This window comes from Blennius ocellaris (genome assembly GCF_963422515.1).
Source record: "Blennius ocellaris genome assembly, chromosome: 22".
Taxonomy (NCBI): Eukaryota; Metazoa; Chordata; class Actinopteri; order Blenniiformes; family Blenniidae; genus Blennius; species Blennius ocellaris.
The window spans coordinates 8,402,434-8,418,463 of NC_137671.1; the positions used below are offsets into that span (position 1 = coordinate 8,402,434).

The 16,030-nt window shown below is 40.3% G+C and overlaps 1 protein-coding gene across 7 annotated transcripts in view; it reads right to left on the bottom strand.

Moving 5' to 3' along the window:
• Positions 1–7,965: 7,965 nt before the first annotated feature.
• Positions 7,966–16,030, bottom strand: part of cald1a (caldesmon 1a) — a 60,728-nt gene continuing 52,663 nt past the window's right edge. For 4 of the 7 annotated variants that reach the window (XM_080518067.1, XM_080518070.1, XM_080518069.1 and 1 more), the window contains 3 exons: positions 14,301–14,369; positions 11,840–11,876; positions 7,966–9,732 (listed from right to left, as the gene is read on the bottom strand). In XM_080518067.1, coding sequence (XP_080374193.1) covers positions 9,719–9,732; positions 11,840–11,876; positions 14,301–14,369 — 120 coding nt within the window. In that variant the 3' untranslated portion in view covers positions 7,966–9,718. Of the gene's footprint in view, positions 9,733–11,839; positions 11,877–13,649; positions 13,702–14,300; positions 14,370–16,030 lie in introns of those variants that run through there. The other 3 variants (XR_013937102.1, XM_080518068.1, XR_013937103.1) reach the window with 3 other exon arrangements.

The following is a 16,030-nucleotide window of genomic DNA, read 5'->3' on the forward strand; positions in this document are numbered from 1 at the left end:
TCACAAGAATATGATCATTAGACATTGTCGTTTCATTATCAGGATAGCGAATAGATCAAAACGATGCAATAACTCATATTTTCTGTCTTAGAATCGGTAAAACATCTGAGCTGGTGGATAAACATGAAACAAGTTTCAAACAAAAGACATCAGATGTGGGAGATCTGACAATTTGAAAGCAACTGTCAACTGTGTTTTTGCATGAAAATATTTGTTCTTTTTCTTTTGAGATGTCAACTTCTCCTGGATACTGCACATGAACACACACAACATAAAAAAAAAAAAAAGAAGAAAAGTCATTCATTACCTTCAACTTCTGGAGCAACTTCTTCTGTATCAAAAGAACACATGAAGAATTTAAACAAAGTTTGTTGGTGAAAAACAAGTGAAGAAAACAGGAATACACCCACAAACTGCAATGAGACGCCACGAGGGTGTGAAGAATAAGACGGAGCGAGAGACAGAGAGAGAGAGAGAGAGAAAGAAAAAGGTTTTTATTTACAGATGAAAAACAAATCATACAAACATTTTCTCTTCCAGAGTCTCCATGACTGAGTGAACAAAATATGGATTAGCGGATCAATGAGACGGCAGCAAACAGCTCGCGGCTGGGATTTGGTCACATTCTGAGCGCTGTCGTTTTGTCTCTTGGGATCCACTGAAATACACTGCAGGTGTTTGACATTCATACTGAACAAAGCCCCAAAACAGGGAATGATCCTGGATCACAGACTGGAGCCTGTGAGCGCTTCGCAACGTGTCAGAAATCAAAAGCAGCATCACCTCGACTGAAAGACAAGTTATGTTTTGTAATTGCTCTGCCCATCAATATGCCTTTGTTTTGATCCGCTGCGGGGGAAAAAAGAAAAAAAAAGCCCAGAATCTCAAGTTTTAAATACGTCAATACAAATGCGAGGCATTATTTATGATACTCCGCTGAAAGAGAAATCCTGCATAATATATTATGAAAGTGGAAAATAATTCATGACCTTTTATGGTTCGTGATGCAGTGAGGGAATTCACGTGTCCCGCTAACCTGCACACGAAAGCGAAAACATTTCGTTTTCTGGAACCTGCTATAGGCCAGACTGATTACTCGCAAAGTATCCAGAGACAAGCTCATGCGGCTTTATTATTTTGTGTTACAATTTTATTATATCCATTTCTGTTTTGGATTTTTAGCTGCTAAATGAGCAGATGGATGCTACTTTTAGGTGCTTGAGACCAAAAAACACCACTATCTTCCTCAGCAAAACTACAACTTAAGTTTTAATTAACTGTGAACAGGCTTGATTAAATTAGCCATGTGCTGATTGTCTTTTTGCCTTCGCTCCGTGATGAACCGACAACCTATTGATGATCGATCAATATCAGTTGGCTCACGTCGGTATAATAGTTTTCAAAGTGCAAGTTGCCTCATGCTGCACTTGGTGACAGCCTGTGTCAACATCACACAACCTACATCACCTTTATTTCTTTATTTTTCGCTGCAAAAAGGAAATGTAGACATCCACATGCAGGGAGAAAGGAATGCTCAATAGATTAAAGATGATTCATGCATAAAGACACACAGGCGTCAAAGATAAGCAAAGAATTAAAATAGTTATTAAGGACATTGTGGACATAAACTGGACAAAAACAAAACAAAACACAAACACCAACATAAAAATCTACTGTCTGAAGGAGAAAAATAACATGCTTCATGATGATAAATTCTGAATTTGCAAGCAAAAAATGCCTTTCCAGCTTTTCTGAATGCTCTCAATTTATAGATGGAAAGTTTCCTCCACGGTTCATATTCTGAATTACAAATGAATGCATCTTGAGCAACAGGCCTGTACTTTGTTTCCAGGGCAACTGCCTTAATAAATCTGAGTGGCCTGCATCTTTAAGAGGCACAAAGTTTACTGTCAGCAGCTGTTCATATTTCTATATCATCATATTTTTCTGCTGAATTTTGGCACGTAACTACTCAAAAAGGCCATAAAAATGAACAGAAAATTCTGGGATAATGTGTTGCAACCTTTGTTAACAACTCATCAAACCGTTTCCATGACTCATTTTTTTTCCTAATCATAACCCGAACCCTACTCTTATGTACAAATGCCCTTTGCCGTGAGAACTGCCTTAATATCTTCCATCATACATCTACTATTAATGACAATGGATCAATGATTGAGTTGGACTAAGGCCTACTTATGTTAAACCGTAACTATAATAAGATATGACTTTATTGAGCCTGATTTTTTTCTAAAAGCAAAAAACAGCATGTATCTTTTATTTTAATATCTTCTGATTTTAATTCAATCTTTGTGTGGTGAACCATTCCAGTCAGACTTGATTGAAAAAGGATCAGCGTCGTCCTCAGAAAGTCTAACTTCCTGTCAGCGTACATTACAAGCCGCTGCAGCACTGAAAATGTGAGCGAGAATTACAATAAAAGCCGACAGTTGAAGCTGATGTGATCTGACTGACGGGTGTCCACGAATGAAATACGAACATCCTGAACGAGCTCACGATGTCTTCTTCATCGCTGACAGCAGACGAGACACACACACACACACTCTCTCTCACACACACACACACGACGTGAAGCCATGCAGAAGTTTTACCTTCTTCTGGCTGCTCCTCTGCCTCTGAGCAGACATATTCAGGTCAGATACATCCAGAAATCGAAGCTCGCAATGAAAACAGAAGTTTTTTGGTTTTTTTAAACTCACCTTCCTCCCTGAAAAGAAGGAAAGAAGTTTTGAATTGATTATCAGCTCACCTGTTTTTTGATTTTTTTTTCATCTGTTTTCAGAGAGATGGTGGAAATACTCACTGCATCTCCTCGACTACTTCTTCATCGGCCATCTTGGAACACAGTGATCTGCATCACACAGCGAGAACATCAGAAATCTTCAGCTCAGCACACAGAACCACGGAATGAATATCCTCATTGATATTTTCTCTTGAAATGACATGAACCCAAAAACACCAACTCGTGTATTTTTTTCTATCTTAATCCATCTCTCGTTGTGAGTTTATCTTCTTGATACTTTATCTTAGTGATTGTAATGTTTCTACAAGCTCTTGAGATTTCTTTCCCTTGGACGGATGAGCGGCGTCTCTCTTCTTTTCCTTTTGGGGGCTTTTATCAATTGTACAAACAAAACCTACAGAAAAAAAAAAAGTATTTGGATGCACGCTGTGAGATTGGAAGAATTGTAGAATCTGAAATGATTCCACCATGGGCACTGCAGGCAGAGGGCCCAGGGCTCTAAACAGCTCCAGGCCTAATCCTCAGCCATTTCCTCTTGGCAGTGATCAAGGTCTGCAAGCAGCCGACTGGAATCTGAAAAGCTCGGAGAACTACCAGGACGGCTGCGCGGGTCCTGCGGGGACGCGCCGACGCATCTGAAGCCACGCATATCGAATAGGCTTTGATACGAAACACTCGTAAGTGATTTTCCAGGTACTCGGAAGGCTTTGAAGTGGTACTCCCGCAAAAATGTCCATCATAAGAAGTGCGATTTAGTCTGATGTCCGTGCTTTCCTTCCTGTTTTATCCCCCCCCTCCCCACTTCAATAGCTCTTTGGACTCAAACGCATGTCTCAGAGTCAACGTTGAAAGGACCAGGGGTCAGGGTGAGCGCGGGCGTATGTTTGCATCGGAGAAGCTATTGCAAGATTGTGCCTTGGCACTCGACAGAAGTGGGCGTTTCACCCAGCAGGAAGGGTCTAGACGCAATCAGGACACGTTCTGGCAAACAGTGGAGACAGTCATTTAGAGCTTGAACCACACGACGGGATCAGAACTTTCCAAACGCTGCTTTTCTAATTTTCATCCTTCCCTTTTCAAACAAGTTGCGCAAACGATCGCGTATATATGTTTGGATCAAACCGCGACCACTGGAGTTGTTACCCTCACATAACTTACTTTTAAACCGCGACTTCTACATTATTTTATACATTCTGGGTTTCTGGGACTTTGGAATAAAAAGATCCCAGTGACTAAAAGCCTTTATACCAAGCTAGTATTTTTGTTTTTCTTCCCAGAAATGACATTCTGTTCCTCACATGCTTCACTCAGTGTCAGAAATACCCTCCACTGACTCGTGTCCTCTGCTCTATTTATTCATACCTCCCAGTGATTCATCATGCGTTAGACCCCCTCCAAACACAGAAAATCACATTCAGCTCTTTTAATAATGCCTTTCTCGGGAAGGAATTGCAGTTTTCCAAATGCAGATAAGAACACAATTTAAGTTGAGTGATTGCACTTTTTTTTTTTTTTGACATTCTTTTTTTTTTCTGCCACTTTGTGGATGACCAAAGTCGTCACACAAAATGATGTCATGCTTCTCTGTTTGACAATTTAGCTTTTGAAACACACATCTTCCTCTCTGCAATTCACATTTGTGAGCATTCTCACTGTAAAAAAAAAAGGAAAATAATATCGGTAAAAACACAAACAAATTGTATTGCCTTATATTAAATGGTATTTTTAGAATCCCATTTGTTTGTTGGGGCTGCTTTAATCAAAGGATTCGAGTGGGAGAACCTGCGGAGAGCGAAACTCAAATATCTGCTTTGAAAAAGCAATAAATAAGGTTGAAGCATAAGACACACGAGTGAACAAATAGTCAACAGGCAGTGTGAGATCTGTCTTCATTTACAGATCAGACAGTTGCTTTAAGCACTGAGTGTGTGTGTGTGTGTGTCAGATTGTACACCGTGTTGTTGTACAGGCATATAAATCACATGATCATAAAAGCCAGCGTCAGAGGGGCTGGACGTCGGGAGGGGGGGGGGGGGGGGGGGGGGGGGGGGGGGGGCTCGGGTCTATTTTTAAGAATAATAGAGGGGAGCTTTTGAACAGGTGTGAAGCAGCTCCTCCAGACAATCAGTTTGGCTCACTTTGTCCGTACTCACACTAAATCAATGGGCCATATTCAGACGGGCTATTTTCGTGCTCACAGTTTGGTCAGCTGCCGGTTTGGGCAACACTTATACAGCCGTACCTTTAAAACATATTCCTCATCCTGGAGACAAGTTTATTCCAGGCCTTTGTGTGTGTGTGTGTGTGTGTGTGTGTGTGTGTGTGTGTGTGTGTGTGTGTGTGTGTGTGTGTAATAAAAGAGATTTATTATATACACATATATATGTTGAATGGATGACAAAACAAAATTAGCTCCACATCCCCCGGCTCTCGCCTGGCTGCAGCGCCGCTCATTTCTTTCCAAGTTCCAGCTGCACATTCAATCTTTGCCATGTCATATTTACACCTTCCTCCATATGTGGTTACCGCTACGAATCCACACCTTGTGTTGAAAGTATGTTACATGTGCTCTCGGATTCGAACGTCGTGGTGGCCGTGAAGGCCTCAAAAAGAAAGAAAAAGAAAAAGAAAGAAGATGTGGAGAAAAGACGAGAGGAGAGCGGGAATAAAAGAATACCATCTGGTCGGAGAAAAGCAGCGACTGGAAACTGGAGGAGGAATTCACAGCGCATGAGGGCTGACATGGTCGGGGTATTAAATGTGTATTTGCTTTAATGAATGCGGTCAGTCGCCGTCTGGCTGAAACGGTGGAATAACACACAGTCTTGACAGTGGCAGGAATGCTGCGGGCGCTGGTTTGGGCATTAGGCAGCATTAGCTGAAATCCCAAAGCATGCTACCAACATGACAGTTTCAGGGGCCGGCTTAGCACTTTCCTCCCCGCTCAGGTCATATTCCATAAAGAGGCCATCATCAAATTCTGAAGAGGCTATATAAGCTTGGTACAGGCAGAAGTTATCATAAAAACCCGATTTATATTCAAATGACCAAATGCAAGTATACTCTTAATACCAAAGTGAGTTTGCTGTCATGCACCCGGAGGTCGTGGCCGTGCTCGACTCTTACCTCCTTGATATCCCCTGAGGAAGAGACGCAGCAAGTGCCCGTCTTATTCTTCTACATCCAGACAAAGGACAAGCCCAATCGTCCTCCCCCCCTAACTTAAACACGCACTTAATACGTCCCTGTCCATCATGTGACCGCATGTCTTTTCCATGACTGGTCAGGACAGTCCGTTCTATTGTGGGAAGCAGAAAGATGAGTTATACCTGGAGAAGGGTCACGGCATCTTCTTTCACGATTGTTCTTTCCCCACTTAAATGTCAAGTGACAACACCATTTTTTTTTTTTTTTTTTGTTCTCTTCATCTGGTTTTTCTCTTGACAAATTTTTGGAATATTATTTTAAATGTGTCCAGAAAAAAAAAAAAGAAAATCAAAGAAACACTTGGAAAAATAAAACCTTGTTCATAAGCCATTTAAGACAAAAATGTTCTCTTTGGAAAAACAACCATAAAAAGAGAATGGATAATTTTTAGGATCAAATCGTTTCATTGAGTTCCATCCTGATCGAAATTAAATATTGAGAAATAATTAATTTCTTAACCCTTGAAATGCCAGCTTGATTGCATCATACATAAGTAATGCTGTTTTGATTGCTCAATCAGAGTGTGGTTCAATGGACTGTGAAAAATGTGAAATAAATATTCATTAACAAATCTGATACAGAATTAGAAAGGCTCTGAGTGGTACAAATTGTATTTCTGCAGTGGTTCTACCTGTATATTATCCAGAGGAAATAACAAACATTCTATGGATGGGCGTATAATGAAGAAATAACTAATATTAGGTGAAGAGTAGAAATGGGTGCTCAAAAAAATTAAACCATAATATTACAGAATGAATACTTATTATATTTTGCAATGTCTACGAGATTATATATTGTGGTATTAGTTTGGGTTTTGGGACAATTTTGTTCTGGAATGACACAAAAGAGTAATAGATAATAAATCTGATGCTCCATATAAAGTAATCAAACCGGGACTTCAAGAGATTTCTATGAGATTTATGCACAAAACAAGAGGGAAGATTTTCTGTAAGGTTCTTACAGCAGTTGCCTGAGGGCTGTTAAATCACTGCTGTCAAACTGCACTCAACAGACATGGAGTTAAAGAAGAAAAAAAAAGTGCGGTACTATTTGTGGTGGGAGAGTAATGATTCCCTAAAACAATGTTAATTTGTATTTTCTAGCTAAATTTCTGCATTTAAATGCTTTTCCAATCAGTACTTGGATGCCCATGAACCAGACAGGCTGTAACAGAGTGGATACAGTTGACTTCCTGTCTCTACCTAATAGCTTGATATAATATATCATACAATGTTTGGTGTTTTCAAACTTCATCAAAAATAGAAGCAATTTTGCATCACAAGTGAAGATTCAGCATATATTTAGCTCGGCTGCTCATCCCACAAATATATGTTTGGTAGAAATAACCTATTACCAACAAATGTCACAAATATTTTTGAGTGCATTTTATAATAACGTATTAAATTCAGACACATCGCCGTCCTCAGTAAAGTTGCAGGAGGTCGGACACCTCAGACACGTGTGGTTTTTATTCACTGTGAAGAATCTTAAGTGAGCAGATTAGTTGATTTTCGCTCCTTGCAATGTGCAACCTGTATTCTTTGAGTCTGAGTAGTGCCTGTGCTGTTTTTCCCCACCGCCTGGAGACAAATTGAAACAAGAGACAATTAAGGCGACTCATCATGCTCGCCTGCTCCTTCACTGTAATTTAGCACATTTCCTCTCTCATATTAGAAGTTACGCTCCTTGCAGTCTGAAGATAGAGTCCTTTAACTTTCCAAACTCAATTAGCGGCACTAATTAGCACCGGTGCTTTTAATACATAAGTATTTAAATATGCAGGGGAATGACTTTCCATTTCCTCCTGACAGGGGGGCTTCTGTCACTCCCCCCCATATTTATAGTTTTAACATACTCAGCTGCACTGCTCTATTTTGTACATTTTCTGCTACGTGTCTGCCAGCGCTCTGATTTTATTCCCACATTCTAAAAACGGAAGGCTATTAAGTGTGAATGTCTTCACGTCTGGTGTCATGAAAGGAAATAGATCAACGTGGAATACCTCAATGTCTTTATTGCTTGTTTTTTTTGAGTCAAGGGTACAATGTTCAGAGCATTTGTCCACTTGGAAAATGAACACTTGCGTGACATTGGGGGAGAGAGAGAGAGAGAGAGAGAGTACAGATAAGTGTGTTTTGCATAGGCGTAGCACTACACAAACAAGTGTCTGGTTAAACATGGAAGTATAAAGAATTTTTAAAAAAACATAAAATGGACACAAGATTGTAAAAAAGAAAAAAGAAAAAAAAGAAATACAGCATCATGAAAGCACTGTATTAAAACAAAAGAAAACACGAATGTCACATTAAATCACGCTCGCAAAGTGTTTTGGTCCCGCTCCCCTGCTCTTTTCAGGAGCCGCTGGAATGTGATTGTCAGACTCGTGAGCAGTAACGCTGATCAATTTAATGCCCCGACAAACCGATCGCATTCAAAACCTGTGCAGCCAGAAGCCATAAAGAGGGAACGCGCTAACTTAACATGCCCGTGGAAAATAAACTTGGAAAAATCACAAGTCTCAACGTCAAACCGAGTCGTTACGAGGCCTCTACGTTACTGTACCTCAGCTGTCGTAAATGTCGTTGTTGCAATCATAAGGCCGGAGGTTTTACATAGTGGTAAATATCCTTCTACTACTATCTTGCTATACGCCTAGGCACCCTGATTTAAGTATTGCTGAGCATAAGAGTGTGCATAGAGGCAAAAAAATAGGAAGATAAAAAAAAAAAAAAGAAAACGAGAGAGATACAGAAAGCTATTTGGCCCAAATCCTACATTATAAATCCGTGCACCTGCTTTCAAGAGGAATGTCTGAAGATTTTAAAGTGATCGAACAGGTACAAAAAAAAAAAAAAAGCTCAGAAGGTCAGCTAAGGAAAGGAAAACAAAAGACATTAAGACATAAATAAAAATGACATAAGAGCTAATAAAAGTTGTATAGTGGCCTTGTGAATATTCAACGCTCCTGAACTGAAAGAAACTGCTTGTTGGTGAAGAGTTTTTGAATTTAAAACAAAAAAAAAAAACTTTTTTTCTTTTTGAATGAGTATACAGATGGTATATAATTGATACAGTATGATAGGTCATATTCAAAACATCACATGTGCTAACATATATTACTCAGACCATTGCTGCACTATTGGTAAAACATAATAAAAAAAAAAGTGAAATCAGCTAAATTCTAGAAGTGCTTATATTTCTATCCTGAACAGGTGAACATTGAATAAAATAGCAATGTGTGAAGCTTTTGCTTTAAATATAAATTAAAAAAAACAACAACTGAGAGATGGAGAATGATCTGTATGATGGCGAGAAAGGGATGTCTTTGTTTTCATCCATCTCTTTGGAATGTGGAAAGTTTTATTCCAGGCACCTTGTAAAAAAAGATAACTCTAAATGTAGTAATTTGTTGTCTCCTGGTTGGATTTATGAGAGTAAAATTTATGTGTCCAAATTTCACAGCATTGTATTTGTCTTTTTTTTGTTTTTTTTAAAGAAAGCAAATATCTTTGTGCAAAGGCACTATACGTGGCAACCCTACAAAAATCTGCTGCTGTTACAGTACAGTGCTGGGACAGCGTCTCTCCTGTCCTCCTGGGGCTGAGGGGGGGGTTCGGGTTCCTCTTGGGATCATTATTTGGTTATTACGAATAAAAAAACAAAAACAAAACAAAACAAAAAAGTCAAAGGAAGAGTCTTGGATTGTCGTGGTCCCCAGCTCCGCTTCAGTGGCTCCTTCAAAAGACATTAGTGTCCCATACCTGGTGAAAGACAGAAAGTCAGCGGGCTTTACTACGAGGGTCTGCAGACAGCTGTGGGTTAACGGTGGGATGATCCTCTGACACAGAAGGTCGGAGCCAGCAGCTAAACGCCATGGCCGAGTGTTGTAGTCACGCAGTTAACATGGTTTAACAGCTACTTGACGCCGGCTCCGGAAAAAAGAAAAAAAAAATCCCCAACATTTTGAAACCTTCGGAGAGCGTTGAGCCGCCATTTTCAAAAACAAAAAGGAGGATTTCACAATGTGTCAGTTGGGTTACGAAAGCAACTTTGAGCATGGCGTCTCACAATGGGGAGGGAAAAAAAAGAATACTATATTACTCTAAACGAGAACACACTCTGTATGGCTCTTTATGATTAAGCAACTGAATAATTGATTGTTTGAAGAAACTGTAATACTCTAAACTAAATATTACTTGGACTTATGAAACACTTTATTAATACGATAAAATACAATATAATATTGCATATTATTCTTTATTAAATAAGTAAACAGTTTTGCTTATTATAAAATTGTGCACATAGTCAGTCCATAAAGAAAAACATAAATTTGAGGCCATGTTTTACTACTCTGTAAAAGAAAAGCTTGCATTAATAAGTTGATATTTGTATATATATTGAATTGATCTATATGAGAAAATATAGGTATCAGACAATGGCATTGTAGAGAAAGCTTTATCAGGAAACCATGTTAATTTTCTGCTTTGTCAACATCGACATAAGACCATTTTTAGACTGTCAACTTGAATTAAAAAAAGAATTCATACAAAACTACATATTTCACAATTAAAAAGATCCATGTAGGTCAAGACATGAAACGCTGAAGTGTTGAATAAGGGTGGATGAATTAAAAAGCTTCATAGGCATCGTATTTTAAACATTACAGTCGGAGACGACAGTACGTCAAAAAGAAATCAACAATAAAACATATTGCTTTATATTAGACTTTTCTAGATTATTCAGTATTGTCCCAGAAAACCAAAATGAATAGTCTCTTGTCAGTCCCAAAAAGATTTGACTTGAGATTAATTCCCGATCCAAACCAGTCATTCGGAGTTAAATATCAACGACTGTTTCCAAAACAGTCGGGTGTTATTTTGGAAGCTCTTTATTAGAGTCAAACACGTGAAGGGTGCGAGGCTGCTAACTTGTATGTGGCGCGCGGCAGTGTCGAATGTCTCGAAACGTCCTGCTGCCCTGACCCCGAGCGAGAACCACCCAAATCTATACAAATCCACTGTCATCCTCTCGAGTCAGCAGGCCAGAGTCCGCTAATCTCCAACATACCAGCGATTAATGTGACAAAGCGGCCTGGCAGGAGAGCGGCTCGTAGCACTTCTCCAGCCAGATCCCACAGAAACTGGACGCGCGAGAGCCGAGAGGATCGACAGAGCCGCGAAGCGAACGTGCTACGCCGAATGGAATCCTTCCCTCAAGGCCGAGGGCCTTGGAGGAGGTGAAGGAGGAGGTGAAGGAGGAGGCTGCGCGCCGTTTCAAAATAGCAAGCAATGTTTAGGCGACATCCCAAAACGGAGCGGAGGCGAACAAAAGGCCACGGTGGAGAAGGTGCGGCCAGGTTATTGGCTCCGGAGGGGGGCATACGCCGCGGTGTAAATCAGAGCGCCGCTGACAGGGTGACGCGCTGAACGAGAAGGTCGCGCCTCCAATCTCTGCGGCGATTACCGTCCCGCCGACGCGCCGGGGACATTTTCGCCGAGAGAAACAAAACTGGAAAAGGTTTGGCGGGGGATCATGCGCACGAGTTACTTGAGTGAGTGATGTTTTCCTCCCGGTTTGTCCTGCATGAGAACTTTTCAGCTTGTGCAACGCCGCCGCCGCGACTCATTTCTCAGTGTTTTCGCCTCGAGACGGAGAAAAAAACCCCCCCAAAAAAACCCAATCCCTTTGGTTTCTGAAAGCAATTACGAAAATGACAAAATAGACTGCCAAGCTATGAACAAGGCGCGATTTAAGAGGTTGTTAGAAAAAAAAAAAGGAAAACCATTTCGTGTGTTTTATTTCATGCACAATTTCACAAGCCTCTGTAATGGAATGCCAACGCTCGTGTGGAGCCCAGCGAAAACTCACCGTTGGCGACTGATTTGGTCTCTCCTCTGCCCGCCACCTGGAGGAACAAAACACAACAGGAGGGTGAAAAAAGACGACCAGCGAAGTTTGAAAACTACGTTGTTGTACGTAACCCATGAGCTACGGCCGTAACGCAGATTTTTTATCGCCACTTCACAGCCCTGTATTCTATTTTCGGTGTCGCCAAGGATTAGTAATAAAAGATCTGCCCCGTCGCGGCATTCAGATGGAACATTAGGAGCAGCTTCTCGGACGCTTGAATTGTGTTTTCAAGGTCACATGTTGTTCGCATAAATATGTTATTTTTCCTAATATGTTAGATACTCGTACACACGGCTCTCCTACAGTGCTGAATGAAGTTCTGCTGTTGTTGTGGATTAAAAGTGGTAAAAGTGCAGAATTTCTGCTAGAAATGGCAACAAAAACAGCTTTACTGGATGTTTTTAAGGAATTGAAATCATTTTAGTTTGTAATTACAAAAATTCGAAGCAAATTGATTGATTCATTAGTCTTCTTCGGCAAGATCTTCCCATAAAGACAAATATTATTCTTTCGTATACATGCACAAACTATATGGATAATTAAAATGAGGAACTATATTGACTGTCTTAGCTATGTCAATGCCACATTTTCTTATTTTTATTAACTTCTCTCCACATTTCTAATAGACTTCACTATTAAATCTGACCACATTGAATTTAACTCAACTCTTTGCTTTTTTGGGGGGATTTATTCATTCACACAAGCACTGTGCGATTGACACATATTGTATTCCACTAAAAGTGCCTTTGAAAGCTTGTCTGCCGTGCAATAAAATTTTAATTAAAAGCACAACTACCGATGTGCCTTGTAATTACGTGAATGAAATAAATCCCCATCACCCTGCTCATTTCGCGTTCGCTGATGTTGCAGCCAAATATGCTTAAATAACTATAAAGTGACGAACTAGAGTTCTTTTGATTTTTAGCTCAATTAGCTTCCTCTTACAAAATAATCAGCCGATCACGATTTATTTATTTATTCTTTTTTTAAGCAAATAACACACTTTAGAAGTGCACTCAGCAACACAGAATGTGTTGAGGTAACTGTGGCTGAAGGTCTTCGAACAGCTCCCAAAGAAATTAAATGTTTGTTCACGTCAGGTTTGAAGGCGATAACAGTGATTTGGCCCCTCCTTGTAAAGACTCCTGTAAACAGTTTCCTCCATTAGGGCAATAAAAAGTTAAGTGAAGTTGGCCTGCAAGTGGTGATTTGTGGTTGTCAGAAGGAGCGGTGAGGTGATGCAGCCATTTGTGGAAAGCATTTCAGCGCTGCAGTTGGACAACAGGCGCACTGTTAAAACTTTTTTTTTTTTTTAACGACACAGAACTGGAGTCTGGATCTCTGCGAGTCGGCTTTAACAAGCATTGGGTGTTAATGGAGTCAACAGTGTAACCCCGCTTTAAAGTGTCTTTACAAAGGCTTTGCTGATATACTCACTTTGTGTCTCTCTCTTTTTTTTTTTTGAACAGCACGTTGAAAGTTTGCCATGTTGAACATGTAAGAAGTTTATAAGATAAGACTTTGCAACTTGACACATTGATTAAATTGTAAATATCCAACTCTGGACTCAAACTTGTTGGACAGCGATTATCACCACGACTAAAATTAGCGGCAGCGTCCAACTACAGCAGAAGAGAGAAGAGCGGAGCCAACGACAGAGAGCCAAGACATAAAAAAAAAAAAAAGAAAGAAAAAAAGTCAACAGCGAGACAGCAGAGCGTGACGTCGTCCAGTGACAAGCGCTTCGGGGAGACAAGTTCTCTTTTACCTCTCCAGGCTTATTCCAGATTTAACGGTGAGATCAACTAGCTATGAGAGTTCTTCAAAACAAAGCAAACACAAGTGATGGTTAATCCCACCGGGGGGGCATGGCACTATGACATTCATGACATTGTTCCTACGTCACCACAGCAGAAAGTCTAAACCGTAGTATATTTGTTTATTCACATTTGACTAGTTTCAGGATTAAGGCCTGGGTTCGCATGTTCTTCCTCTTCCTTCCTGGTGACCTGTCGAGGCTCTATCCTGCCTTTCCTTCATCAGAACATCCTAAATCTAGATCATTCTACTCATTATAATCACATTTTGCTTGTAGATAATTGTATTTACCAATTGAAAAAAAGAAACAGATAATAGCAAACTTAAACTAGGTCTGGCGAGAGGTTTTTAAGTAGAAATGAGCCAAGCATGTTTGGTAAGAGTTTGCCTTTCTGCAGTCAACTCTTTAGCAAAAACTTTCTCCTGATCGACAAACAACTGAAACCCGAGGAAAACCGCGGAAAGCCTTCCGAGACCACAAACCAAATCTGGCATAGATAAACTCTGAGCTGGACAGACTCCAGGATGTTTAATGCTGGGTTTTTTTTGCAGCTTTGATGAAAGGTTTCTTTGCAAGACCGAACAGGCCGAGGTGATCTACCTTGGTCGGGGAGGCGCCTTTGTTTTCCCATAGACTCCTCTTGTTGGTGACGTCCACCGGCTTCAGGTCCTGTCAGGCACAGAGACGGTTTCGATCAGAGTCCTCAGCATTTCTACGTCTTTTTTTTCCTTTCTTTCTTTCTTTTTTTTTTTTTTTGAAAACAGTCATCACACCGCAGCGATGACAGAGTACCTGAGATGGAATGACAGGGAAGGACAGAGAGCAAGAACAAGAGCGGAGACTGACAGGGATAGAGGTTGTTTGTCTAGAGGAAAACTAAAATAGCGCAAGAGGATGAGGCAATCCACTTCTGAGGCACTCTGCAAAGTCGCGGAGGCTCTTTTAATATTCCGACGCTGGACATCAGTATTTTACTGAAATAAGTTCCTGATTTAGTCTCTGTTCATGCTCTCAGCTGGAATCCCATGCACTTAATGTTTCCCTTTATATCCTCCTTTAGCTCTGCTATTATTTATCTTTTTGTTTGAAGCACAAATCAGAATCAGTAACATGGATGTAATATAGGCGTACAAGTTATCAGGTAAAAAAAAAAAAAAAAAAAAAAAAGATTACACGAAGCTGCAGATAAATCGCTTGAGTGACACTGATGATGAATCTCCATGCAGTGCGTCTGGATCTGGATCGAGATAAACTCACTTCCAGGTGTGGCCACCAGGTGGTGGCAGACGGACGATGGGTCCTGTTTTCACTGCACCGTTTCAAAAATGATCATAAAACACAATTCTGACACCTTCATGCAGGGCTGAAGGAAGAGGGAGAGTGAATGCAGCCCAGACGTTTCAGGCTTAGAGATTAACGCGCTTCTGCGTGACAGTTTAGTTATTCAAAAATGTGTAGTGTGAGAACATTTGACATTGTTCATTTGAGTTTTTCAAAATCACTGTATGTTTAAACACCCCCCATGGGATAAGTAAGCTTTGGCAGCAACTGTGTTCATGCATGCTTCAATTACATTCCATGTCAGTACAGATATGTCCTTAATATAGGATTTTACATTATTATTGAACTTTTGACATCTTTTTACTTTTATTTCTTGATCTTCATGCAAAAATCTGGCTCCTTACCTGTTTTTACCTCTTTGAAGACGACTTAAGACGTAAGAGACGTAACAACTCAGAAAGTATTAAATCTATTCGATTAACTATACCCCCCCATGTTAAAACTTGTTAACTTGCAGGACTTCAGAGGAAGTGTGGATGGGATAGAGGATGATTCCTCTGTTACACCTGCAGCTACTTCAGCCTGCTCATCAATATGTGCTGAGGTGCGATTGATCGGCAGAAAGGAAAACACTGCATTCAAAAGTTTGCAAGACAATACTGGAAACTTTTCAAACTCAGCTGTTCCAACTTTTAAAATTGACCTGTTTGTGGTGTTTGCAAGGTCACACCTCGAGGTCGGAAGCTTTATCCTTGACAGTACTTACGCCACAAAAATCACAAAGCCTGTGTTTGGCAGTGAAGATTGAACAAAGCATCTTTTGAGGTATCACGGTTCATCGTTTTTTTTTTTTTTTTCTTTACTTATACTCGTCTGAGAAAACCCGAAGGGTCTTTATAAATGGAACCAGGAATGTGCTAACTTCTTTGTTGGCCTTCGCAAATACTTGCGGCGCTCCATAAACAAACTTCAGTGGAAGAACCGAGAGTTCTTGTGGCTCGCCGTCACTCACAGCGGGAAGCTAATGGAGAAAATCTGTCTTGAGGAAC